Raw genomic sequence first — 27,820 nt, forward strand, 5'->3', positions numbered from 1 at the left:
GCTGATGTGATTTGACATGGCTGAGGCTTGTAAAAGGATGGCTCATTGGCTCCCAGCTGTAACCAGCTCGATTCAGCCCCTCCTCGGTTAGTTATTCTTTTCTCTCCCTGTTTGAGCTTATGTCAATTCAAGTGTGTTGCTGCTTAGTGTCTGTTTACATAATCTATCGTTCTACATACATTTGTGTTGCAAAAATACTGATCAAACTTATCATGATTATCAGCCTGATATGATTTTTACAGTCTGTTATACAAAATACTCATGTTAACCAAATCCTAACTAGTGTTGAATCATTTTTTATCGTATCAAAAGAATATAATTTCCATTGACTTTAACTACTTTGTCAAATACAACTGGTGAACAAATATTATAAAATTGGTTAATGACATAAACTAACAAAAATATAAAATAGTTTTATTGGAGTTAACTATCTTTTTTTATGGCAGAAGCTTGAGGGTTTTAGTATGACACAAAAAAAATTACAATGAATTATTCTTGCAGCTCACATCAAACAATTCGCTTAAATCAGGCCATGGATGAGGAATAGAGCACTTTTGAAAAATAGTTGCCATCTTCATTAATTATCTCTGCTCTGTCCCTGTTTTTCTCAATATCCCAGCCACAGTTGAATCTACCGTGCCCAATTCATGCATCATAATCCAATGCTTTTGACAAAAGTAAAATTCCTATTTCCACATAGTGAAGAGCTGAAGCACAGTTACTGTATTCAACATATGGAAACTAAACTCCTTGGTAAAACAATAAAACTCAAATAACATACAGCTAGTCCGAATCAGAAATACAGTAAGAATGTTTAAACTGTGTCCAAAGAAGGGAATTTATGAGACAATTAATTGTCTGTCTTGGGTTAACCTTCTGTGTGTGGGTGTGACATTTCTTCCCCTATAACCTTTTTAGCTATAAAGTGGTGTGAATGTTTACTACAAAGTCCATGTAATTGGATGTTATGGTCTAATTTTTCCAATACAGTGCAAGCTTTCAAGCTGTCATAATAAATGGATGACCGCTCTGAAGGCAGCAAACGTTATGGAGCAAGCACCTTGATTATTTAGTTTTACTTTCTCTTTACATTAACAAAATGTTACATCCCAATGTCACTCTGTGCAATCTTGAGTCAAGTTCCTCTCTATTTTGAAGAGACCGATTTTCACCAAAAGTGACCAGGGATTGCGCTTCTGGTTAGAACACACAAGTAGAACAACCCACAAGATCCTGTGGAAGGAAATCACAATGGGTGACGATCACCCTGCACTATTAGGTCGAGCCACATTCGTCTGCTGGTGAAAACGTGCAGTTGGGATCTGTTTGTTTTATTCAGTCATCCATTCATTTTCCGTTCCGCTTATCCTCACAAGTGTCGTGGGGGTGCTGAAACCTATCCCTGCCAACTATGGGCAGTAGGCGAGGGCCACCCTGAAGTGGTTGCCAGCCAATCACAAGGCAAAAGAAGTGGAACAACCATTCACGCTCACAATCACACCTAGGCACTATTTAAATTGTTCAACTTGTCTACCATGCTAGTTTTTTTTGGGATGTGGTGGGAAACTGGAGTACCCAGAGAAAACCCATGCAAGCAGGGGGTAGAAAATTTAGACTCCACGCACTGAAAGAATCGTGTTTTGGAGAACTGTGAGGGAGATGAGCTGCATACTCATTCACCATACCGCCCTGTTTTTTTTGATACGTGTATTAAATGCAAGGTTAGTAGGCAAAACATTTCGTGAGCTGAATATTGTAGGATGCTGCATTACCGCCCTGAATTCTTGGATGTTTTTATTTACGACGACTTTAAAATATAACATGGTAATCCATGTGAGAGGTTGGTAAAGCTATAAGAAACAAAACAAATTTGTAACCTTGAACAACTCCTCAGCTCTGTTCTTTGCTTTCTGTTGTCACACACATAGGCCTTCATTCTTTTTGTGGCTTCTTTTCACTCTCATTGGGCCATGTTTTTAGAAAAGACATGCTTTCTGCCGTATTGGTATGAAAACGTGTCTAGTGTGTTGTTGTTGACTGGGTAAAAAAAAGAACGGGTACTTTCCTTACCCAGCATGCTGCCTCAGGGGCAGACTGGAACTACTCACTAAGCTCTTTAAAGGATTGCTTAGTGTAATAAAGAGCACACATTCTAATCTGATCACCAGATTGCAGCTGTCAGAAACTGTAGATTTACATTTAAAGGTGCATCTGCTGCACCAAAATCACACCTGGCTGGCTTCCTCGGCAGCAAGGATAAATTGCCTTTGCCTTTGGAGAGTGGTGTTTCCGGGAACAATGCCATTAAAATATGAGCAGGAATTATATACAATTGAGTTATTCAAATGATTTCATTTTTATAATCGTCTTTGATTTTTTAATGAGATTTATGTAAGTTATTTAAACAAATTCAATCTTTTAAATATGCAAAATGGGAATGCTGTTTACAAAAATGTTTTTTTAAATTAGTTAAAGAATTCCAAGTTCACCGAGTTGCTCCTGTGGGACATAATCTCTTTAGACGCATTGCAGTTAATAATTAACAATTTTTTTTGTACTCTACCTTTGGAAATGTGTTTGGTTTATGCCTTTTCCTCTACAGCTCATAGATTGACTCAAATCACAACACAGATAGCACAAAAACACTTTAGAAGCCGTTTAGTTGGATTGGATAACTTTATTCATCCCGTATTCAGGAAATCTCATTGTGACAGTAACAAGAGGGTGAGAATGCAGATACAGGAAAAAGATTGATTTCTTTTATGATATCAAATAAAATTCCATTGTGGAGGTAATGGACCCTGAAAGCTGGCTTCTCATCAAATGATTTCAATTTGTTTTACGTTATTGTGGAAGGAAGTAAAATTTATTGAATGGAAATTGTGAGTTAGTGGGGATAATCTCGGTGGGCAGTACTTGGCTGCACATTTCCGCTCTGGTGCCTTGCAGGCATGAACAGGCTATAAACCTGACCAGTGACTCCCTCAGTGACTTTGAGGTAAAAACTTGCCTCTGTCCAAAATTCCTGTTGATCGTTTGAATTTTCAGTGAGGTTTTTATAAACTCAAACATCCCATGGCGTCTCATATAACTCTTAACAAGTTTCATCAAATTTAATAATATATGAGATGGATAGTATATGATAGTATATGACTTTATATAATCTTTGTGAATTTAATTAGACTATAATTATTCATTCTTTTCCATTCCACTTATCCTCACAAGGGTCATGGGGGTGTTGGATCTTATCCCAGACAAATTGGTTGCCAACCAAAACAGGTTACAAATGAACACACAACCATTCGGACTCACACTTTAACCTCAGGACATTGCATGTTTTATGGATGTGGGAGGGAAACTGGAGTGCTGCTGTTTCCTTTGCGAATTTTGACCTGAAGAAAAAACTTTCTGGAAAGTAAGCTTAATGCACATTTGAAAACGTTTATTTTATGTGACAACACACTTGCTGGTTTAGATGATGGGGGTTCTTTTCAACCCATCTTCTTTAAAGTTCAACATCAGTGAGAGAATTCTACAAACCCTTGTTAAACTGGAAGCTTTTGTGGTGTATACAATATGAGATCAATCTAATAATTTCAAAACAACAGCAATAATATTTGAATTGAACTGAATGGAATGCTTTTATTGTCAGTATACAGGTATAATGAGATTTAAAGCTTTCACCACATATTGCATAAATAACAACAGAAAGACAATTAATTAATCAATAAATAAATATTGTCTATATTTGTATTTGGTTTGTAGATGTCACATTTATTTTGGAAAAAGTTTTTTTAATACTTTATCTTAATGTATTTTTTCTAAAATCATAGAACACATTTCAGAAGTGAAGCAGTGTGTAGAATTATTTGTGGGAACGCGCTCACCGGTCAATGAACACTCACTTCTTTCTCCATTAGCTTTTGCCAGGTCACAGTTTTTATTTTATCTTTTCTTGCCATTTTGTTATTGTTTGATGTTTCTCAAGTGAAGACAGGCCACTCTTGGATCACGTTGGCAATTTGATTGAGTGAACCATGAGATGCTTTGAAAAGGTCATTTGAACTGACCTCACTTGCACCAAAGCCATGTGCAAGCTTTACTGGGCTTCATAGACTCGTTGTTCAGCCTTGTAAAATTGACATTTCACATTACTGTGAATAATTATTGGTGGATGTGTAGGTCAAGTTAAAGATGCATTTCTGTCATGCCAGAAATATCAGGTTGTTGCTCTCACTCTCATCTCCTAATGAAAATGCATAAATAGAGCTCTGGTTGTGTGTATGCGAGTAAGTTTTGGGGTTAATTTCATTAACATTTAGTCAGATATGTACTGTATTAATTAAGTTTAACATTTGTCAACACAGCATTTCAGTTTGGTTAGATAGATAACAGGAGGATATTGTAGTCTAAAAGAAGAATACTATGATTATATTATTTTTTTCAAGCTGGAGTACAATTTTCCACAGGTTCTTCAATGTAATTATTTTAAGTGCAGTTGTATTTACCTCATATTACATTTTATACTTTTTAATTAAATCATAACAGCCAACCTTTATATTGTCCCTCCTATTAAAAGCACTGAAAGGATTATATGCTAAAACAGGGAAGAGGCGCACAATGACTCATAATAAGGATAATTTAACCTTTTCCTTTTATTCTTTAATATTATTTGATTCTCAATATAATCTTTGTTAACTATATCTCAATAGTTACAAATATGTACCACAGGCACATATCAACCTCTCTTATTATTCTAACTAGGAATACATAATAGACTTTAAGCAGGGCAGTCATCACCAGGTGTCCTACTTCCTACTCTCGGGAGCCACGTGCATTTAACTGTCTATATTAATAGTCTTTACTGAACCGGCATGTGATACCTTTAAATAATTAAATTTTCTTATTTTGTTATCCTACTCTTGGACTACTGCATTGCAATTCAAACACGGCTGTTTACCATTACTGTGGATCATGAGAAAACAATGGAAGTTTCCCCTTCTGTCATGGGTTGTGCATGTTCTCCCATTTTCCATTTTGCAAATGACATGGGAGGCTGGTGGTAGGCTAACTTGCTTTGCTTTGCAATTATGTCAGACCCTTTGTTTTGATCACAGGATACGGGTGTGTCTTTCTATCTCTCTGAAACAGGCATCAGTTTATCATGGGGTCATGTTATTGTTGATAAAAATAAGTTATAACTCAGTTGATATTTTTCCTCTGACGTGCAATGTCTAGCATTCACACAATGTCCAACGCTCAAACTTTTTACATTGATGTTACTAAACTGTTCTGATTATTACGGTTATTTTGGTGTTCAAAATATGTAATTTAGCCTTTTTTTGGGGAGTGAGCAGGTGGCCACGCTGGCATGATGGTTGTTAGGCCCAATTAGCAATTTAAAAAAATTAATCGATAAATTAGATTCACAAAATGTGAATGCACACCATCTCTTATTTTAAGATGTAAAATCTTTGAGTTGATACATTTAGTATGTTAATCCTAATCCTGTTAAACAAAAATCCGTAATTATGTAAATGCTAACGTTTAATATGCCTCTATCCGTGTGTGTGTGTGTGTGTGTGTGTGTGTGGTTGTGTGTGTGGTGTGTGTGTGGTTGTGTGTGTGCGAATGTGTGCCACGTTCAATTTGACTGAAAACTAAACACGTATTTTTACTGAACTCAAAAGGACCTTTGTTTTGTAATATCATTGAAATACTTTAGTGTGATTGGGCCTCTTTTGGCAACTGAAGGTTGCATTTAAAATGTTTATGGGTGTACATAAAACCAATGTCTTTGTTTCTTTCTACACGTCTCAGTTTTTATAGTAGTTTTTAAAGCAGCTATTTCTTTCAAACAAATATTAGTACATTTAAAGTGTTCTGAATACTTGTTTGCAATTTAAAAATGAATTCTTCCTACAGTCACTATGCGATTAATTGCAAGGCTCCCCAGCTATTCATTCATTCATTTTCCATACTGCATATCCTCACACGTAATGGAGGGTGGTCTTGGAGCCTATCCCAGCCGACTACGGGCACCAGGCAGGGGATGCCCTGAATCGGTGGCCAGCCAATCGTAGGGCACAAAGAGACAGGCAAGCATACATACAGTATTCAACCAGCCTACTCTGCATTTTTAGGGATGTGGGAGGACATCAGAGTAAATGGAGAAAACGCACATAAGCCCAAGGAGAACATGCAAACTCCACACATTGAGGACCGACCTGGGACCAAACCCTCAACCCAGAACTGTAAGGCCTGTAATTTATATATCGTAATTTTGTGCATGTGCTTTCCTCACATAGTATCCCAGTCCTTGTACATGTTAGCCACACCTGCTCTGAAGGGGCCAGGCTGGTAGGAAGAGAGAAAGGCAGTCATCTGTAGCCTGCGTTGTCATAGGCTTAGGAGTCGCTCAAGTGAGCGTACACTGCCTCTCCTCCGTTGACTCGTCTCTGCGGCGCACAGCCTGTCAGCTCTTTTCCGCCGTCATTAAACACATGCACTGACTGCTCTGCCTCTCGGCGGATCTCCAGCTCTATTGATGATGCCTATTACTGGAGGGGAATGCACATTGTATTTAGCTGTCGACGTTGGATTCTTCTGAGCTTAAAGTTGGATTCTTTTGATTTTACTTTGTGGACTCTACATTTTTCAGTTTTAAATGGGCATACTCGTCAGCGTCCAAACTGCGATTGTTATCATCTTATGACTGAAGCAATCTACTTGGTTTCAGACAACAAGTGGACTTTGTGGTTACTGCTTTTGGGTAGGTTATCATACTCCCTTACTGAGATCAGACAGAAAAAGCCACCATCTGGGTGCACGCTTCACCATTAAGGTGAACTAACAGAAGTTTCTCAATCTAATCTAAATTGTAGATGCTACCTTTCCCATCTTGTGGTGGGGTGCCATTCCTGCCAACAAGTAGGGGAGTGTGGAGTCACTATCACCAGTGGACCCAGGGATAAAATGCCAACCATTCTTGTAGCCTCAAGCATGAAGTCAGGACTCCCCAAACCGGTACACAGCGCGTTGCCCATTCCTCAAGTCCCCTGCAGGCAATCAAGTCTCACCCAGCTTGCTGTGCCGCTCAAGACTCAAATTCCATCTCTGAACCAGCAGTTGGGCTCGGGACGTCGACGAGGTCCAGCAACTGTGTTAGAGATCAGGAGAAATGCTCAGGTCAGGATACAGCCATCGCAAATTATTTCACACATGTCCATCAAAAGAGATAATACTGTGTGTATCCAGGAGTCTATACCATATCGTACCCAGCCCACCTATTTGGATAGCTCGGGTTGAATACATAAATAATGCAACAACTCTTCAATGATGATTGAAGCGTTCAACTAAACTCAGAATAGAATCTGGGCATGGGCATCAAAGTGATTTTTAAATTTAATTGAAAGATTTTTTTTTAGGTTTAATGTTTTTAATTTATATTTTGAGGGAGCTGCTGTTTGCTCCCCACATTTTAGCAATAGTGTCATTTCACAACTGAACACCCATGTTTTTGAGTCTACAAAATTTCTAACAGACAAATAGAACTGTTTACCAATGAAAAACAAGAAATTCAAAGGGATTATAACTGTCAATGTGTGTCTCTGCTGCTCAGGGTGGCAGTATGGGCACTCGACTGTGTTTATTATATGATGGTTGCACTTAGCAACTCCAAACAAACTGCTGCAAGGGCAAGGGAAAGCTCAGCAGCCTTGTAAGGCATTGAGGACAGCAAGAGAAGTGTGCGTGTGTTGTGGAGCCGGCAAGCGCATGCTTGGCAACCTGTCTGTACAGTAAGCAGCGCTGTACTTTGTTTAGGAGACCAACATGTGATGACAACCGGGCAGAGTTGTTTCCAGTGATGCTGTTGCTTCTTGTACTGCTAATCACGTTTTCTCGCTGACCTATTTCTCAATGACTTACTGCCTCTCACCATCCCCTCAGTGCTGATAAAGCACCAGTTCTCTCCCTTGGCTGGGTTGACCTTTGACATTGAATCTACCACCCTGCATCCACATTGCCTATTACTAAGTATGATTAAATTGGTATGTTCAGTCAGTCTTTCTTCTAGAAAATAAATAGTAGACTGTTTTTCTTCATTGTTTTAAAAAAATGGTTTAGTATATGGTAGTCAACCTAGCACAGTAGGACAGAAATTATGCTTTTTACTTTATGGTGGTGCAGCGAGGGCATGATAGGAGGACATAATTCGGCAATCAGTTACGTGAGTTGAGCATTTTTAGCTGCAGCCACAAGGAATGTGCGTCATTCTATTGCAGAGGATGCGAAAAACACTTTTAACACCCACTATAGACGTTAATGCAGTGAACCTGAATCAATACAGTCACAAGTGGGCTTTCTTTTGAAACATTTCCTCAGTTAGTAAAACTTGTCCGAAAATGTCCAGGTTTGCAAAGCAGTGTGGATCGCTTAATGCTTACATGCTGTTTTTCTTTAACTATATTCTGCCACTTAGAGTGGATAATTTATGCTTGAAATAAACCCGACCATCACAATATATTAACTGGCCAAATCTTTGTATAATGCTTGTTACCAATTGCTTTCAAGTACCCGCATGTGTGTCACTTATAAGGCCTGTAATTGAATTTTGTGAATTTAGTTAGAATTATGAGATCTGAATGCGAAGAGAGTTATAATTTCAGAGAATGCCAGAATAATTTTAATCTTAGTGTAATAGTGGTTAATGCCTCAGCGTCACAGTTTTGAGGGGGAGGATTCGAACCCAGCCTTAAACTGAACAACACTATTTAAAATACCATTACAAAGATACAGTTTTATATTGAAACTTTTCAACTTAAGTCCTTCAGATTTCTAGTTCAACAATTCATTTTAAGGGCACAAATATTACTCCATTGAAGTCCCTTTAATTTCCAATCATGAAACTGATTTTTGCAGTTAATGTGTTTAGCTGCTTTTTTTTTTAAAATCATTTCTTCTCCTAACTTTCCATTTCTCTTTTCTATCCCATGCCAGTTTTTTCAACATACTGCATTCATCACATCGGGAGTTATATAATATTTGCAAATAACACAAAGTTAATCAGTTTGACTATCAGCCATATTGTCTTGGTTGTTTGATCAGTATATTATACCATGGTGTCTATGTTGTTAATGCATATCACTATTTTAAAGGCAAAGGGAAAGTTCTTCCTTGGAAAGATCCCAATGTAAGGTGCCTGCACTTATCTGAGGCATTAGTGAAGTGGTTAAAGAGGCTCGTGCATCCAGCTGGATGGCCGACTTGGCTCCAAACACATCAACATGTTGCTTACACCTGTAGCGGAACATCGAATCATTGATGCCAACAGAGCATGCAAGGATATCCACTCAAATCAGTATTTACAAGCCAGAGAATACGCCTTCTGCAAACATGAACACACTGAAGCACTGCTGCCCTCTAGAGTTTGTAGTATAAGCCTTAAAACTAAACATATATAACATAGTTGTTCACAGGTGTCTTTTTATGCTTTCTTGCTGATGTAATTTTGGTTCTTTCATAGTGCTTTATACAGGTAAGTGACAATCGGCATTTAATTGGGTAACATCATGTTTTAGGTAAATTATCCATATAGCTACATATGTGTATATACTTTCAATCACACTTTCATTCATGAGCAACATACAGCTAGCTATTTGTATATTTTCACATACCTGGAAAAGCATGCAGCTCTGTCAAATCTCCTGCAAGAACAGCAACATAAATAAATCTGCACACGCACACAAATACACACTCAATTAATTGAATGACTTGTCCATGTGACCGTTTGATAAGGCCTTTGTTTCTTGATAAGTATCTTTCCGATAAAAGCTATTCCCTCTGTAAATATGTGCTTTATGGCGCGCACAAGCTCCATCTGGAACTAGAATTGATAACACACATTAACATTAACAAAAATATATTGGAAAGCTGAAAGGGGTCATTGTATGATATTTGAAAAGGCAATCACTGTATAAATTAAGCAGAACTGACAGGACAAAAGACTTAATGCAGGAGCTGAGATATTACATTTCTGCTATTTGCAATATCTTGACATGGCAGTGACACAGAGGTCCATTAATTAAACATCCTTTATTAGAGATGGGTGATTGGCTGATACGATTATTGTGCTCAGTCACATGATTCATCTCAGAAGGCTATAGATCTGCCTTGGTTAAGGGTTACTAATGTGAATTAAATAACACTGTGATATAAAGTTGATTCGATGACTGTGAACAAAATGAAAGCAAATTTGGGTTAGTGGTTCAAATGCTTTAAAGTTACAAATGTCAGTGTCCATGTGGTCATTTACTACATTTGTGTCTTTTTACTTAGTTATAAAAAAAGTACATATGAGGTTTTTTCCTTTATGAGACAATAAATGTACAGTGTGTACACTTTATTTGAAAGAGTTGCAGAAATCCAATTACATTTGGACAGCACTCATGACCTCATCTGTGCCTAATGCATCTCGATCAGATTCCACTTCCTGTGTAGTTGTCCCCTCGCCTTCCTGTGTGAAGTCATTGCTGACTATAACCATATTAATTAAGGTTGGGCATCTGCTTCTCCTGAGTGAAGCATCCTCTCATTGATCTCCCCTCCAAGGTGCCTTCCCGCCTTCAATTTCTCCTGTACTCTGCTTTCGATATACTACGTTGTGGCGCAGGCAGCCCAATGGTGCAGACAGGAGGGTCATTGTGAGAGGCGCCCCTTGGGAAATGAACTACAGAGGCGCTCAAACTAACGCAATCAGATCCATCTCAGTATGGACGTGAAAGGCGGTGTGAAAAAAGGAGCCATGGAAAGGAGGGTTGGATATCACATTGGCTGAAGTCATCCTCCCAAGAGGCCCGTGGCCAAGGTCACCTCAGGCCAAGAGACTGCTTGTAAAGCAATATGACCTCTGCATATGGACCCGGCAGAAAACCAGTAATGTCGCTGTTATCCCTAAATTTGATTCAACAAAGCATCTGAGAGCATGTGTGGTAACCTACATATGCAAAAAAATACCATTTTGTGAAAAGCATTGCTTTTGTACATTAGACCTGGAAAAGAAACCAAGATAAGCTTATGACAAAAATAATACACTGGTTGTATAAGTGGATGACCTCCCGTAGGAATTGAACTCATTTCATCCTGCAACTTTAAAAAATGAGACTAATGTACATAAATTGCCCCAGGGTTTTCTGCCATACATGGACCACAGATGTCCACATAAGACAATATGATGTGTTCATTGTCAGTGATTTCAGAATTTAGAGGAGAAGAGGGTCATTATCATTCTTTGATGAATGTGACCAATAACAGTAAATGGGTAATACAATGCTTCTTCTAACACCCATCACATCCGTGCAAAAGTGCTATCTGAATGTGTATATTCATTTGCAAAGTGTCTACACACTCACTTATTTACTTTTCTGCTCAGTAAGTTTACATGGCCGAAGTTGGCTGGTGACCAATTGTGGGTATACTGTAGGTTTCCTGGACCATAAAACTGTAAAGAAATGGATGGATGCAAGTTTTCATAAGGAAGCACTCTTTGGTCTCTAGTTATTTTACACAGCAGCAAGAGTGAGATTTGATTTGAGATAAAGGAGAAGAAACTAAAAATATGTACTTGATTCATATTTCGTATTCTGTTAATTAAGTTTGGGAAACATTTCAAATGCAATTAGCACTCATTATTATGCATAATGAATATTTTATACCACTGTATACCTCAAAGGTAAACGTCTAATAATTTTTTACTGTCTCGTATTATCCTTCCGTGTAATGGTTGAGTATTTGAAGTAGCCTGTCAGGTATACAAGATGTTGTGGTCAGGCATGTATTTACTTAGTAGAGACACACACGTATACACATATACACACTAGATTTATTCTAATTTATTTCGTGTGATGATGGAGTTGTATTGTCACTGTTATATGAAAATAATTCTGATCTACGAGAGAGGAAGTCAATAAAAGACACAGTTAGTGTCTACTTTGACTGTGAACATGTCCTCCTGCTTTTGTGTTTTGCTCTTTGCCCTCGGCACTTCCATATGTCCCCCACTCCCCCATCTGCACTCAACACAGCCCAGTAGTAGGGACACCCCAACCCCCTTATTAACACACCCACCAATCCCTGGGCTAGCCGAGTTGGAGATCCTACAAAACAAAGGCCCTTCCACACCGATTTATCAATGATTGTGAAAAGGACCTTTTCTCCCCTATTCACGGTGACTCCATTTAATGAGTTTCTTCATGTCAGTGCTAAATCAGTTAAACACAATACTTAGATGGCATCATATTTACTGCTACCGGAGCCATTAAATCAATGCCGGGTCTAGAGGCAATAATGGACTAGTATCTGTTTGTGTGTGTAAATAGACTGCATTTGTTTTAAATTAGACATTAGTAAAACATTGCAAAGGACAGAAAGAACACTTGGTGTATTGTCTGCCCTTTTATTTTTCTGTCTTGTAATTTCGTTTATTTGTTTTTTTCCACAGTATATTATTTTGACAATCATGCTGACATCTCAAAGCCTACTCGTGGCTTTGCTCCTCGGAACATTAAATACCTTTCATGAGATTGCCATGTACTTTTGACATTTGGAAGAGTCTTAGTGCCTTTAGTGATGAAGACTTTGTTGATCCTGAAACTTGTTATTTATTTATAAGTAAACAAGTTCAATATGTGTTGTCTGTAATTCCTAGATGGTTGAAATTTTGTTCCTCAAAACACGAAATAATCATGTTCTCATTTCTAGTAGATCTAACTGGTTGTCAATCATAACAGGCCGGACAGTCCACCAAATTGTAAATGCCAACCTTTCTGGATTTAATGTTTAAAATTAATAGGAGTAAATGTGAGTGCTTTGAATATTTGGTACGTGACCATTTCTCTAAGGCATCACCGCTTTCCTATTTTTGTTATACGCAACGTCCCTACTTGGCAGATGAATGTCTATTCATGGCTACACTATTATTTTTTTTACTTCCTGATGCCTATAAGCTCTTCAGTTCAGCCTGCTGGAAGTGATCAAGCGTCCCGCTAGTGTGGGAACTTCTAGTGAATCTTGGGCTTTTCCCAAAATTTGAAATTCAGCTTGTCATTTGTGGTTGGCGGCATGCAGGGTGTGTATGTGCGTGTTTGCGCACTGGGGGCTGGAATACACTCAAACACAAGGCATCCCGGGCTGTTTTACACACAAACACTCACACATAGAGTAAAATACTTAAGAACACTCTTTTCACATGCACATAAATACCCACATGCACAGCTGCAGTGTGTCGTGAGTGATGGTTGATCAGAGAGAAGGGACGCTGCGACTTTGGTAAGAGAAAATAAATCCCAGCACTTTTTTTAATCTACCGAAAAGGAACTGCCCATGGAAAAATAAATAGAAACTTGGAAAACAAACACTGTTGAGGTTTTTGAGGTTTTTGCCTCTTTGATCCTAGCTGTACAGTTTCTTTGCTGTTATCGAGGATGCTCCAATCACCCTTTTATATCCTTTCTACCACTTTTTGGCCCTGGGAGGGGTTGTCCACCGGGGGAGGGGTAGAAGGGGGTTAAGAGGTCCATCCTTCTTTCTCTCTTTCTCCTCCCATATGACCAATTGTCCATTGAAAACCATGAGTACAATGTGTTGCGGTGGGTGTCCTCAGAGGCGGGGGCATGGTGCAGAATGAAGGATCCACTCCTCCTTCCTCCTTTGGTGAATTTGCTTTGGCTCCCTGTCTGAGTGGTAGCTGAGGCCAGGTCGCTCTTCTTGCCTTTTGCCTTCTGTATTTATTTTTCCCTCCACTGTGCACCAGTGGGCGGAGAGACCTTTTAGGTGTTAGCCACTCCCAACCTCTGCTTTAGAGCGACCTGCTGGGACACTAGTGAGCAGCACTTAAGTTATTTTCCGAAAGTTGCATTCTGTTACGATTGGTTCCTAGTCAGACCTGCAAGTCTCTCCTGGATTCCTCCATCCACCATTGATTCGTAGGATCTCTTCCTCATTGAGTTCTGTGGAGCTTTTAAAGAGATATGAAGCACTGGAAGCACTCTATGATGGTTGGTACTTGAGCCTGATTGGCTCTCTTGCTGCCCTCCTCCCAGTGAGGCAGGTGTAAGTCTGTAAAAGAAGTTGCTGTAAGCAACATGAGTTTGATGCTGTGCCGCCTGGATCCACAGAACCTTGCAATGAAACTGGTAAGCTGAACTCTGTATTTGGTATCATAACATTTAGTTTTAATGGTATGTGATTTAAAATAATATTCCGTTATTGCAAACTTGTAGCCATAACATTTTTGTCGTCTGTACTTTTTATCCTGTCATTCCCAAATTTCATTTTTTGAGCTTGGTATTAAGTAGTTTTCTTTAGAATTAAAGTCGATGTTTATTCATCAGTAAAATTGCTGTTTTCAACACCCTGAAAAACCTTAAAATCGGTGGTTCTTGCATGCTGTTCATTGGTCTGAGTTGTCCTAAGATAGAAAGAAGTGTCCGAAGAGGAATATATTTTAATTTTTGTGCATTTTTCTTTCCTAAGCAGTTTTACAGATCAAATGTTTTTTTTCTCTACTTCTCGGTGCTACTTGCAATGCTGATGTTAAATATTGAGCAGGATCTGGGACACAGTGATAAAAACTGGGCAAGGCAGGTGTTCAGCAGTCATGTGGTGAAAATAGATGTGGAGGCAAAGATTTGTAATAGCGCCTCTGTGTGTCTGATACAGTTGGAAGTTTAATAGTGTATACTGTACTAAGTACTATATCCAATTGAACTTAGTTGTAGTACATTTCTTTTCTTGCCTGCTTTCCCACTGTGTGTTCCTCAGCCTTGGGTCTTATCGGGATCTTGCGTCTGGCCAGAGAGGAAAAGGAGATGGAAGCGAGCAGGTTATTAACAGAGTCTAAAGATGTGTTGATAAGAGGGGCCGCTTTAATTACACACCACTAACCTCCACACAGCATAGCTAACAGGGGGGTTGTAGTTGATGGGCCATTGGGCCAATGTGTGTGTGAGTGTGTGTGTGTGTGTTTGTGTTTTCAAAGAATGAATAAGAAATTACAACACTGCACACTTGAACCTGTGGACACAGTTCCTGAAATGAAAATTACCTTCTTTTTTATTATGAAGTGCAATCAATGTCTCTAATCCTTTCCGCTCTACTACTGACCTATTGAAGATTTGACTTTCAAGGTGCTCACATGCCCCTATGACCCAATCAGATAGAGCTGCATTTGTGTATCTTATGAGCGTTATTTGTGCCGGATAGCTTGTTTTGAGGACAAACATTAAGATTATTTTAAGAAGCACTTATGATTTTCCAACTGCAGGGATCTTTAACTTGTAGTCTTTTTTAATGTGTCCTATGCGTTCTGCCGGGATGAATTCAGAAGCTCAGTTCAGACAAAACACATTTTAAATTTGTATTAGAAGCTTTTCAAGCAATTGTTGTGTGGAAGTCAAAGGGATGCAATAAAGCACACGACAGATAATAACTGTAATCTTTGCAACTTTTACAAAAACAGTCTCATAAAAACTCAAAATGCCACTGCTCTTTCTTTAAAGAACACCCACCATCCAAGAAAAAAAGATGTTGAATTGATTCATAAACTTTGGAAGCCCTAAATGGAGAAACGGAAACTATCATATTTGGTGCAAGTGGATCTATTTTGAAAGATGCGTTTTTCCTTACTTCAGCAGTTATTTTTAACCTCGTCTCTTTCTGATAGATGTTTCCCATATTCCAAATTGCACTGCCAAGTAGTTAGGTCTCTCCCCTGTGTGCCCACTATGGTCTCCATGCTTCACAAAGCCACAAAGCTTTTATGTGCCAAACTAAGAGCAAGCATCGACATGACAGCTCGAGCCCTTTGCGGTCTGAAGCCACTTCACAAGGATGTGTGTCTACTACAGAAAACATAAGCCCCACACAGAGAAAACCATGCCGTTTCCTGCCGGAGAAAGAAAATAAACTGCAGTTTAGGCCGCTTAGTGGTAAAGGAGATGATAGCGTACAGAGAAAGGAGATTCTGACTGCTTCACAATGTGGCTACAGGGAACCAGAGTCAAACACTCTTCAAGTTAGAATACAGTACAAAATTCTAATTTAAAGTGAACATCTAAACTATTAACGCCACAAGCGCTATTATTCGTGTGGTCTTTTTCTAATGGTGTCAGTGTTAGATTGTTCAAAGCAGATAGTTTGATTAGTTCCACTTGTACGCTCTGTCCCAAATGGTAGGTTGTAAACTTTAATAGCGTTTGATGTTAGCAGCTCAGTGTGAACCGCATCTGTTGATTTGACAGCAATTCAGTGTTCTAGTGAGTCTGAGCTTAATCCCAAGTGTCGCTTCTACAACTTTCACATAACTGTGTGGCTTACACAGGTGCGTAGTGTTTGTATTTAACATGTGACTTTAAGGTTTAACAATTGACCACCAGGTTTTTCTTGGATCCTTTCAGCCATGGATCCTCTACTGCATTTTGCTTAGCAAGCTCCAATGCCACCTGAAATTGGTCCAGAGACAGAGTATACCATATATTGGTGGCAATATAGTCACAGCAGCTAGCCACAACTAGATTCCTTCATTCTATTTTAGAATAATTATTTTCTGGCGTTTCATTAACGCCCAAATTGACTTGATTTTATTGTTTTTCTTCCATTGAGTTTGGAAATCTGTCTGGTAACAAAACCCAAATCAATTGCTTCAGTCCATGTAGTGTACATACTGTATACCTTCCTAACTATTGAGACCCTTAGCCTTTGTGTGACGCTGAAATTAGTAGAACAATTAACCCAATGACGTTAACTATGAACCAGTGTGTTGAGGAGACATGACGAAACACATAGCAGTGTTCAAAGCGAGTCCGATTGAGGGAATGTGCTAAATATACTCTGCGCTTTCATGAGGAAGTACTCATGTGTCTTGGAGCTGCAGTGGTTTTTGCCTCGACCTGTCTTCAACGAGGTGACACATGGCAGAGTGCAGTTACCTCAGGGTACCGACCAGGACCAACAGTCGCTTCTCCTGCCACAACTACAAAGTGGTAAGGGAGCCACTTTTGAAAAGAGTGCATGCTGCAAAAGGTTCCAAATAATGTTTTCTCCAGCTGTCTCCGCATCGTAGATATTTAGAGGCAGGCAACAGAATCCTAATTGGAAATTGATTTATGCTCAAAAATGTCCTATCCATGCTTGTCTTTAGTGATTGATTTTTTAGCTTTTTCTCAGACAAGGTAGAAAAAATTGGTTTGCGTGAATGAGCAGTTACTGGAAAAGGTTCTCGTGAGCAATAGGCTGTTTTTAACTGTGTTTAAGTGTGCTTCCCTTTTATGTTAGAAGATAACATAAAATGTGTCAATGCAAAACTCCCACTAGACCTTGAAATTAATATGATTATTAGCCACAAGACCAAGCATGTTTTTCAAGTAGATCAAAGGTCCTTACACTTAAGTTGCTACAAATTCTACTCAGAGCTGTTATAGTTTGGCACTGTACTTTCCTGCCCACATCTCTCCTTCAACTCAAGGCCTTCCTTACTTACTCATCCCAAGCTACCCCGCAGTACATGAGTCATCAGTCTCTGTATCTCACATCACACCTGGTGACTCTGCAAACAGGGTTAGCGCCAGGATGTTAGACTGACTTGTATATTTGTGTATCGTATCATCCGCGTCTCAATGAATGATGCACCAGTGCTTATCACTAGTTGTAAAAAAAATCAGTTAGTTTGGTAATTTGTCTCCTGCTTTGTTTAAAAACAAAATCAGCCTATTGTATAGGTATTTTAGCTGTGGGCTTCAGGGGCGCACTGACACTGTGCCCCGTCCTCTAGGAGACCTGGTTCCTGCGTCAAAATAACGTATGATGATGCATGGAGCTATAATGGTGAATGTGTGATCATTATTTTTGTCATCACAATGCTACTTTGGCATATATTTTAATTGTGATGACATTTAATACAACCAATCTCAGATAAATCCATAGTCTCATGTTGGCTAATATGAGACATGGCTAAATTGCATTCTTCACTAATATTCTTTAACTTAATATTCACTAGAGGTGATAACATTCAATATTTTTGTTGGTTCAGCCATTAATGTAAAAAGTGACCTAATGCCTCTGCTATGTTTTATGTTATCCACTACATGAGGCATCCATCTCCATTTAAAACCACCCGTTTTGCAACGAAAGCAATAATTGACAGAGTTTTAAAAGCTGAATGTTGTGACTTGCCGTTCTTCTTCTGAAACTAATTGACCAGACCATTCATTTTATCCCCCATGGGCTGAGCTACTCTCCTGTGTTTCCTTACTCAGTGACTGGCAGCTACCCATTTCACCTCATTTTTAATTACAAGCCAACTCTTCTATTTACTGGCCTGAACCTACTTCAAAGGAAGGCAACATGAAAACACACACACACACACACACACACACACACACACACACACACACACACACACACACACACACACACATATAGAATGGCTGCTGAACATTGGGCTTTCTATTGGCCAATGAAAAGCTGTGTGTGAATTGAAAGCACTGGGCCTAATCCTGCAGTGAAGGATTTATCTTACCCTACATGGCACTAAGTCTTTTTCTAACAAGCCGTCCGATAGAAACGTCATTCTGATGGGGTGTGTGGCTAATGTGCGGTCTTGTACTGCAACAAAGTAAGGTGAGTCTGTGTGAATACATTTGAGTTGCTTTGAAGTGCACACCTGTAGCACACCATCAGCGCAGCAGTGATTCATCTACTGAGTAGCACAACGGAAAAGCCCGGCTTTGTTTACAGTTTAAACAAGTGAAATAAGGGCCAAAATCGTGCCATGCATCACTGTGGGTGTTGTGTGGCCACATGATCCTTCAATTGCTCCACACTCATTCAGTTCAATAGACTTGAATTAGAAATGGAAGAAGAAAATCACAAGATTGTAGGTTATACTGCGGTTCACTGAGGGCATAGTCATCGGAAGGGTTCACCGTGCAAATCCTGTAAACCTGAAAACTGGTTCTTATTTAAGTATATATGTAACTAGAAGCAAGAATTTTACCCATGCACTTCAGGGGTTCTGATCTGAATTTTAGGCTTCTTAGTCATTACTGCACAATTCCACACATAAACACTCATTCATTCATCGTGCCTCCTATCCTAGCCACGAGGGTGCTGGAGACTATCCCAGCTAATTATAGGCTGTAGGCGTGGGGTACAACCTGCATTGGTTCACCTCAAACTGCAGCACACTTAAACACTATCTACCCAAAATATATTTTTGCCCTCATCACAAAAAAGTTAGATATCTGGTGACTTAAAGGAGCAATGTGTAAGACTGGTGGCCAAGAATGCTATTTCAACCTGGATTGAAGTGCACAACATTACCGTGTTTTGGGTTGTCATATAAGCACTTTTTAATGGAAAATCTTTTCCATATGGTAGAGCCTATCCCAGCTGACCTTCGGATAAAGGGGGTCTACACCCTAGACTGGTTGCCAGTCAGTCGTAAGGCAAACATCGAGAACAAACAACCAATTACTCTCAGACCGTCACCGAGCAGTGATCGAGCCCACGCTTACCCGCCCTAGAGTCACCCGAGTGAACCACTACAACATCAGCTGGCTTGCCAACTTCAGTCATATCCCAAATTTCAATTTACTATACAGGAAAGTAATGTAGAAAAATTCATAAGGGCATCTTTTTTCGATAATTTGTGCCACTTTGTTATCTGTTTTCTCCATTGTTCGAAGCGTCTCTCTTTTCATATCTTTGTTTTGTTTCTGAATTTCACAATTGCTTCTGAGTCATTTGAATAAGAAAGTGATTCTGACTGTAAACGTGCAAGCAACCTTAGTTTACATAGCCTAGGCTCTAGGCTAATATTGGAAAGGTGACTCTCTACGCCCTCGAGACTTGTGGCAACCTGGTCAACGACAAAGAACTGATCCTTATTAGGGCCATTTAATATTCATTGAAGTGGAAATCTTACATTTTGCTCCTTTAAACATGACTGATTGCCTGTCACTTGACTTGTTATAAAATAGGAGCAAAATGTTTAAAAATGGGTCATACAATATGCAGTATAATTTATGGTGATTGCACTGCACATAGTGAAAGTGAGAGAAACTTAGATAGGGTTTTAACACTTTATTTGTATGGATGAAGTTGCAACATACAATACTGTGATGCCAAAAATTAAGACGCAATATTAGCTCATTCACATGGGGGCTTTCTGTTAAGCTAATTAATTGAAAGTTTGGTTCTTAATTCTCTTCCTGAAGCTTTGTCTCTTTATTTTCTTTTTGAATGTTGGGGTACAACTAAACATACTGATAGAAAATAAATATACAGTAATAACAAGAAAAAGTGAGTTCGCCAACTAATTACGAAGGACGCTATTCAGATTATTCACATGCTTGCTCCGCTCCCTCCCCTCCTCCCTCTAGGCAATGAAGGGTCTCTTTTTGTCCCCAGAGAGTGATGTCAGCATGGCCCATTGAAAGGCGCCGCCGTGTGCTCCCAAGATGAATGCTCTGGCTAAGCACAATGGCCCCAATTTGAATACCACGAAGATATATGCCGGATCGGGCTCCAAACAAAGAGAGAAGGCTACTCTCTGCTCAGTTCAACTGTGTTGTTATTTTATTAGCGTCATAAAACAGTTTCCACCATTTATGCCTAATGTAGTTTTCAAGTGGTGATGCTGTTTAAAAGAGAAGCAGGATGTGACAGGGGCATATCCTCTCAAGACTGGTTCTTTTTGTTTGCTTTTGTTGGCTCATAACTGAGCGATTAAGCAGTTTTGTCACTTATTTGTCCTGCTGCAGATCTACACAGACTGGGCCAACCATTACCTTGCCAAGTCTGGACACAAGCGTCTGATCAAGGACCTTCAGACGGATGTTGCAGATGGAGTACTCCTTGCTGAGATCATACAGGTCGTAGGTAAGGAGAGGCACATTTTTTTTGAATTTGTAACACACACTAATCGGTTTAATGCTGTGTTTAATATTATAAAAGTGAAAATCCTCCCTTTCACAAACTGAAAAGTTATCAACTATTTGGAAATTAGTGCTGTGATGATTTTATCTCTGTTTTGTTGGGTGCTGGCACGCCTGAAAATGAATAGTTGCATTTTTCTTTGGGCCTCCACTCTGATGATGTCAGCATTAGTCCTGTTAGTTTATTCATCTTCTGACAGTCATCTTGTCTGCCGCCAGCAATCTGGCAGAAGTAGGCCAGCATCAGCTGACTATAACTCAGCATATTACAGCTATTACACTGATTTGATATTCAAAATGATTTATTATGTTTGTCACTGAAAAGAAACGCTGCTATTATTTTGCTCGAGTCAGCATGTGACTCTTCATAAGAAAAGAACGTTATGCTGTCTGTGTCATGTTACTTGCTTGGACTGAGCTGTTTGCATGACTAAGGTTTTTGATGGGGTCGTTCGTGTATGTTGCGATGCCTATTTCTCCAACCCCATTGACTCTAATAGTTAAGTCTAAGGCCGGCTGATGTATTTGCTATTTCCGTAACTTATGGTTTCCTCAGGGTTAAATAGCACCAGGAATTTGTGCAGAGTAATGTGTACAGTAAAAGTGGGACTCATTGTTCTGTAATTCACAAATAAGTCTCAAGTCGTTCCCCTCCTGTTCCAGTTCAAGACTGACAGGTCTCAAGTTGTTCCCCTCCTGTTCCAGTTCAAAACTGACAGGTCTCAAGTCTTAATCTTTGAATTTCAAATCCTAACAATATTTATCTAATAATTCAATTAAGAAAAACAAGTGCCATTGAAATTTAGACCTCTTGCCCCCACGGTAAAACCTATTTATATATGAGTATTTAGCAAATTGGTTGAACCCTAATTAGTAGTTAAATTCAAAAGAAGACATTTAGCACCGCTATATTTTGTGTGTACTTGTTCGAATGTGATTCTCTCTATACAACAAACTAAAAACAACTTTTCACCTGTTGCAACACCCTTTTTTGTGTGTCTTTCTTGTCCGTTGCAGTAACTTTACCCCACACAATGCCGAAGAAACTGGAGCTGTTTTTTCATTTTTAGAACAGTCATACCAAAGGTTTAAACCTCCACTTCAGACTTCATCAGTTCTCATGAGCTTTTGTTGATTAGATGGGGGGTGACTGTTATGCCAAGGGAAAACATTCAGACAAATAAATTCCCATCATTCACTCCCTTGTTCTTCAGCCTTGTGTTAGTTTGCGATAATTGTTTGTGCGGCATTTATCCTATTTTTAAGAATTTGACTAATTTTAGCTAGGGTCAGTAAAATCAGTTCAATCAGGTAACATTACACTTTAAAATGAGATGGCAGTGCTCACCGTTTGTTTAGAAAAGTTGCCTGATATGGAATGTGCTTTTAATAACGTGGTTAAAATTGGCTGTCAGGAACCCCGATGTGTCCTAAAACTTTTTTTTTGTTTTTACATTTTGAAGCAATGGCTTCTGCGTTTTGTGTGCTCACAATACCAACATAGCCTGACCTAATGTTTGCACCAATATTTTACACTTAAGTCTAAACACAAAAGATATGATCAGTCCTCACAAAAGAGGAAGAATATGTTATCTGATAATACAATATTATATCACAAAACATCATTAAATAGTTTTGTGTCTTACTGTAAAATAGTATAGAAAGGAAAAAGGATAGTTGTCTGTATACTAGTCTAGTCTACTCATGCCCAAAAAACATGTATTAAAAGTAGTCAATTAATTGGTTCAACTAGAACAAAGAGCAAACTGTACAAACATGATAGCTAGGATCATGAGGACTTAATGTGGAGCTTCATAACACATCAAAATGTCAACATGGTTAAAGTAAGCGGCTCGGCACAGCCTCACAGTTGGGTTGTGGATTTGTTGTGTGGAGTTTGCATTCTCCCCGGGCTTGGGTGGGTTTTTTCTGGGTATACTGGAAACCTTCCACATCCCCCAAAAATGTAGATTAGGCTGGTTGAACACTCTTAATTGCCCCTAGGTATATGTGTGAGTGTGAAGGGTTGTCTGTCTCCTTTTGCCCTGTGATTGGCTGGACACCGGTTCAGGGTGTCCCACGCCTGGGACCCGTAATAGTTTGCTGGGATAGGCTACGACACTCCCGCGACCCTTGTGAGGATAATCGGTTCAGAAAATGAATGAATAAATGAACACGATCAAAGCAACTTTCATTGCTTAATTTTTGTTGAGCAGCAGCACTATTTTAAAGTTCTTGAATCACCACTGTAAAAGTGCTAACAATATAATTAAGTGTGATATATTTGTGGTTGGATTTATGCTATGATGAATTAAATGGCATCACAGTAAATTTAATTTCTCATTTGGGATTTCACCTAGTCCTCACATTAACATGCAATATAAATACAAATAATGATACCGTATTAGATCATCGTCTTAACAAGTATGCTGGCAATGTATCCCCATGAAAACAAACAATCTAAATAATTGAAGCTATTATTTTTGTTATATTTACTATAATGAAATCATTGGAATACTACGGTATGATGTGTTTTTAAGTATAATGACTCTGGTAATGGGGATTCAGTAGCCATTTGCAGCCTTTGTTGTTAAAAATGAGGCTGTATCAAAGACCATTAATATATCTCCTCAGGGTGGGTGGTTTGCACATGATTTCTGAGCTGAACCCCTTGCGCATGCTGTCCTGTTGGCACAGTTGTCAACACTGAACTGATGGCCTTGTCTCAGCTGTTGTGGGTTGGGCCTTTAAGGGACAGAAGGAATCCCTGACATCACGAGCCCCCGCCGAGAAAGCAGTAGTGCAGCACTCCCATCTCAGTCGGGTCCTCGGTAGCTCCTTGACATATGCTAGGACCAGATAGAATTTCAAGTCCCAACAGGCAGGGAGGCAAGGAGACTGAGTGATCAGCTGGACCACCTCTGCTCTCCTCACTCATCCAGAAAGTGTAGATGGGGCACATGGACATCTTTACGGAGAATGAAAAATAGGATATTAAACACTGAACACACTTTTCATTCTTTCCTAATACTTTTCATTCCCTACCTCCTCTCTCTTTCTGTCTGTCCTTAGCTAATGAGAAGATCGATGACATCATTGGCTGCCCCAAAAGCCGCACTCAGATGGTAAGTGATGCTTAAGGGTTTTTTAAGCTCTGAAAATTTACTTGGTTGAGTGTGAACATTTTCTTGAAAATACACACAACTTTGAAGATATGTGTATAGCATGTTTTGGCAGCATTTTTTATTGGTTGGTAAATGTTATCCTTTATGGTCTTGTAAGTTGCTGGCAAGAAGTTGCCTTTGGCTTATAGTTTGAATTTTGGAATGTTATTATATTGGTTGAGCACATTCCTATCATATCTAATATATCAAATACAATCAGGAAGGCTAGTTGTCAACATTTTATGGTTGGTGCACAATGACCTTTAGGATGGTCCTAGTCGGATTTCAACATTTTTGCTGTTATGGGTCCCCAATGAGGAAATGATACAGGAGGCCTGAGGCAGGACTGCCCTCAACAGCAAGAGATGGGTCATAAATTGGCCCAGTGTGCCAGCTGAGGGGGCTATTCTTGGCCACCAGCCAGACTACTGAAGCTTGTCAAAAGCACCAGAGAGGGACAAGCACAACCACACACGTACACAAACACACACACACACACACCTCTATAGTTAACATCTGAGAAGGGGGCAAAAAGCACAGCTGATCCCTAATGCTCTCTTTGTCATTTAAATGTGCACACACATGCACGTACATGACACTATCTATAGTAATCCCAAGACTATTTTAGCTTAAAATGTCAGTTTCTTCTATTTAGGTATGTCCCTGTTAAATTACAGTCTTTTCTGTCATTACAATTAACATCATGAGGTCATGAGCCCTCTGGAAGTTGAAGTCTTTTATATCATGACAGAGGTCACTCAGTAGTATTACAATTATTTCCTTTTTGGACTGCACAGTGGCACCTTTGACAATGTTTTGTGAATTCATTGTCATCATTATTAATAGTGGTACTATACATTAAATCCCTCTCATTTTGGAATAATACGTTTTTCTATATTTAAATGTGCAGATTTGAATTAAAAGGTAGCGTAATCATTATAAAAAATCACAATAGAATCAATCTGAATCCTCATTAAGATAAAAATACTGATTGCTATTAGGGGTGCACCGGTCACAATTTACTGACATATAACATATTTTTGAAAACCCAAAAGTTCTCATTTTGTTTTATCTGTAATGCTGTGTCTTAATATGTAGTGTTACAACAGTTTATAGATTATTGGGGCCCATCTTTGTCCTCACTACTGCCACACTATTATTGTGGGAATTCATAACTTAGACCAACATCACATCTGAACTTGTGCATAAAAACTTTGGAAAATTGCGCTGGGTGGCCTAGGCTTTAGTAGGTTGCCTTTTATCAGAATCTAAATAATAATAGCACCATTACTTTTTTGGCTTAACTATAGCACAAATACAACTCCAATGAGTTATTAAGAAACTGCCCAGCTCTTTCTCATCCTCCATGTATGTACTAGCAATTAACTGCTGTCTAAAAAGCATTTTTCAAAAAGTTTGAATGAAATTCTAGTGCCAAATATCTATTTATGTCAGTCTAGGAATGTGCTCTAAATATACATTTTTATTCTTAGATGTAAACCATTAGTTCTTCATTTTATTTGGGCTTTCTAATATTGGGAAAAAGGTTCAGGACATGCAAAATCCATTATGCAAATGTCTGCTTTGTGTGCTCTAAAAACACAACTAGCAAAACCATGAGAAAAATGCCCCCCACAAAGGCATATCCGTTCACACGCACATTTACACAAATGCATACATTCACAACTGTTTGAACAGTTAGTTGCACACGCTCGCGCACACACACACTCAATTTAAGGGTTTTGTTGGCAAAAGTAATTGGTGTGGATTAGAAAGCAACGAATGCTGTACTTGATGTCATTGCTTTGGGACTTGAGTGCTCAAAAGCTCGAAAAGCCACTGCCAATTACCAATACTTAGTTTAATCTCTTTCTCTTAATGAATAGACATGGAATTACGTCCAGTGAATTGAATAAATGACTTCGATCTGTTCTCATTCTTTTTTAATCATTATCATGCTGGCTATCTGAGTTGGAGTGGTTGTTTTTTCAGCTGTCGACTCCTCATTGAACAGAGTTCCACCAACTTGCTGCTTCTTTAACACCCACAGTCGATCTGTATTTCTTAAGCCCCAGGCTAAAGTTGTGTAACAGTATGTAGTGTTGTCCTAAAAATCTAGATAAGAGTAGCCACATTCCTTTACTTTTATTAGATCTTAACAAATAAAAGGCAATGTGAAAAGATTTCCCCAAAATCAGAGTACTTTAATAAAAAACATCAAACTGGTACAAATGAATTCATTTTTAACCAAATTATTAACATGGCCAACGAAGCTCACAAATACTCAACCAACTGCCAGATGGCCCATATATTCTTGGCATGTAAAGACCTTAGCATGTATGTTTTCTTAAAGTTGGAGCAAGTCTTGCTTGCATTTCGCTATGAGGATTTAAAAATTCCATTGGCTCTCAGAAAAGAATCCCCTATTTAATACATGATTAAGACATACATGCAATTACTTTAATTGGACATGTTATCAGAATGAATTAACGGAAAATGTTCTGTAACAGCGTTAAGGGGTGTTGGACTGAGCCTGAACCGCATAGGAAGAACAAGCACTATGTGTTCATTTGCCTGACTTGATAAAAAACAGGAGCAGAAAAAAACACCCTTCAAGGCATGTTAAATGAATATAAATGTGTTCCAATTTGCGTCAGGGAAGGCGTTTCTGAGTCTATAGGAAAAGACTTTAACTTCTGTTTATTGTCATTTTAAAAATCTGCACCCTGTTTGTCATCATTTTTGAGTGGAAGGTAATGTTTAAAATGAACCCAGCTTTACTATTAGTAGTGCTAACAAAATACAATTCTCTGTTAGAGATAGTTGGTTATGTCTAATGCTACTTATAATTCTTGCAATTCATTCATCTTTAAACATATTCATTATGAATAATAATAAAATAAATATCTATTCGGATGATACTTTTAACATTCAGCACCAGACTTTTATTTCTTCACATGCATTTACACATTGGCAAGTTAATGTTTCGTCTTTGGTATACTTACCTGCCAGCCTGATGCTATGCTGCAGAGGGTATAAGGGCTAAGTGTTTGATCATGTATTAGAAACATGGCAAACCAATTATTTTTTGGTGCCTGTAGAGATGCCAAAACGTTAAATGGAATGTGTTAGGAAAATTCAGGGCCATATCTTTGCTATTATTACCTCAGCCACCTGTGAGGCAATTCAATATTTCTAGCTGCTGAGTTATTATTATCCAGAAGTGTGGCACAGGTTCAACACACAGTTATCTTATGTTGGGGTGTCATTGTTGGACTGCTGTGGTGAGTGTCTGTAGTGTAGCTTGTTAGAGTTATTCAGCAACATTATAAATGGCCATTTTTAAAATGTTTCTCTTGCTCCAACTTGCCCCTCTTCGACTGACGTCATATGTCAGCCACTCAAACAGCTGCTCTGCAGTAAGAGGTCACATACTGAAAATACGTCTTACGTTATTGTCTCAACTCTCTAAGAAGCCAAAATATTCACTCACCATTATCCGTCAGGTGCTCATGAACTAAACAGTAAAGTCCTCATAAGGTAGTATCAAAATAAGGCAACATTTAAAAACTGAGGGTACATTTCTTACTTAAAATATACACTATGCCATTAATATTTATTTATTTGTGGACCCAACCAAATGCAGAAAATTACTTCATAAGA

General features: G+C 38.8%; 1 protein-coding gene across 4 annotated transcripts in view; it reads left to right on the forward strand.

Annotated features, from left to right (window-relative positions):
* nav2a (neuron navigator 2a) overlaps positions 1–27,820 on the forward strand; it is a 110,747-nt gene that overhangs the window by 36,468 nt on the left and 46,459 nt on the right. For all 4 annotated transcript variants that reach the window (XM_077712477.1, XM_077712479.1, XM_077712480.1 and 1 more), the window contains exons 4-5: positions 20,820–20,937; positions 24,066–24,118. In XM_077712477.1, coding sequence (XP_077568603.1) covers positions 20,820–20,937; positions 24,066–24,118 — 171 coding nt within the window. The remainder of the gene's footprint in view (positions 1–20,819; positions 20,938–24,065; positions 24,119–27,820) is intronic.

Source organism: Stigmatopora nigra, chromosome 3, assembly GCF_051989575.1.
Source record: "Stigmatopora nigra isolate UIUO_SnigA chromosome 3, RoL_Snig_1.1, whole genome shotgun sequence".
In the NCBI taxonomy this organism is placed as follows: Eukaryota; Metazoa; Chordata; class Actinopteri; order Syngnathiformes; family Syngnathidae; genus Stigmatopora; species Stigmatopora nigra.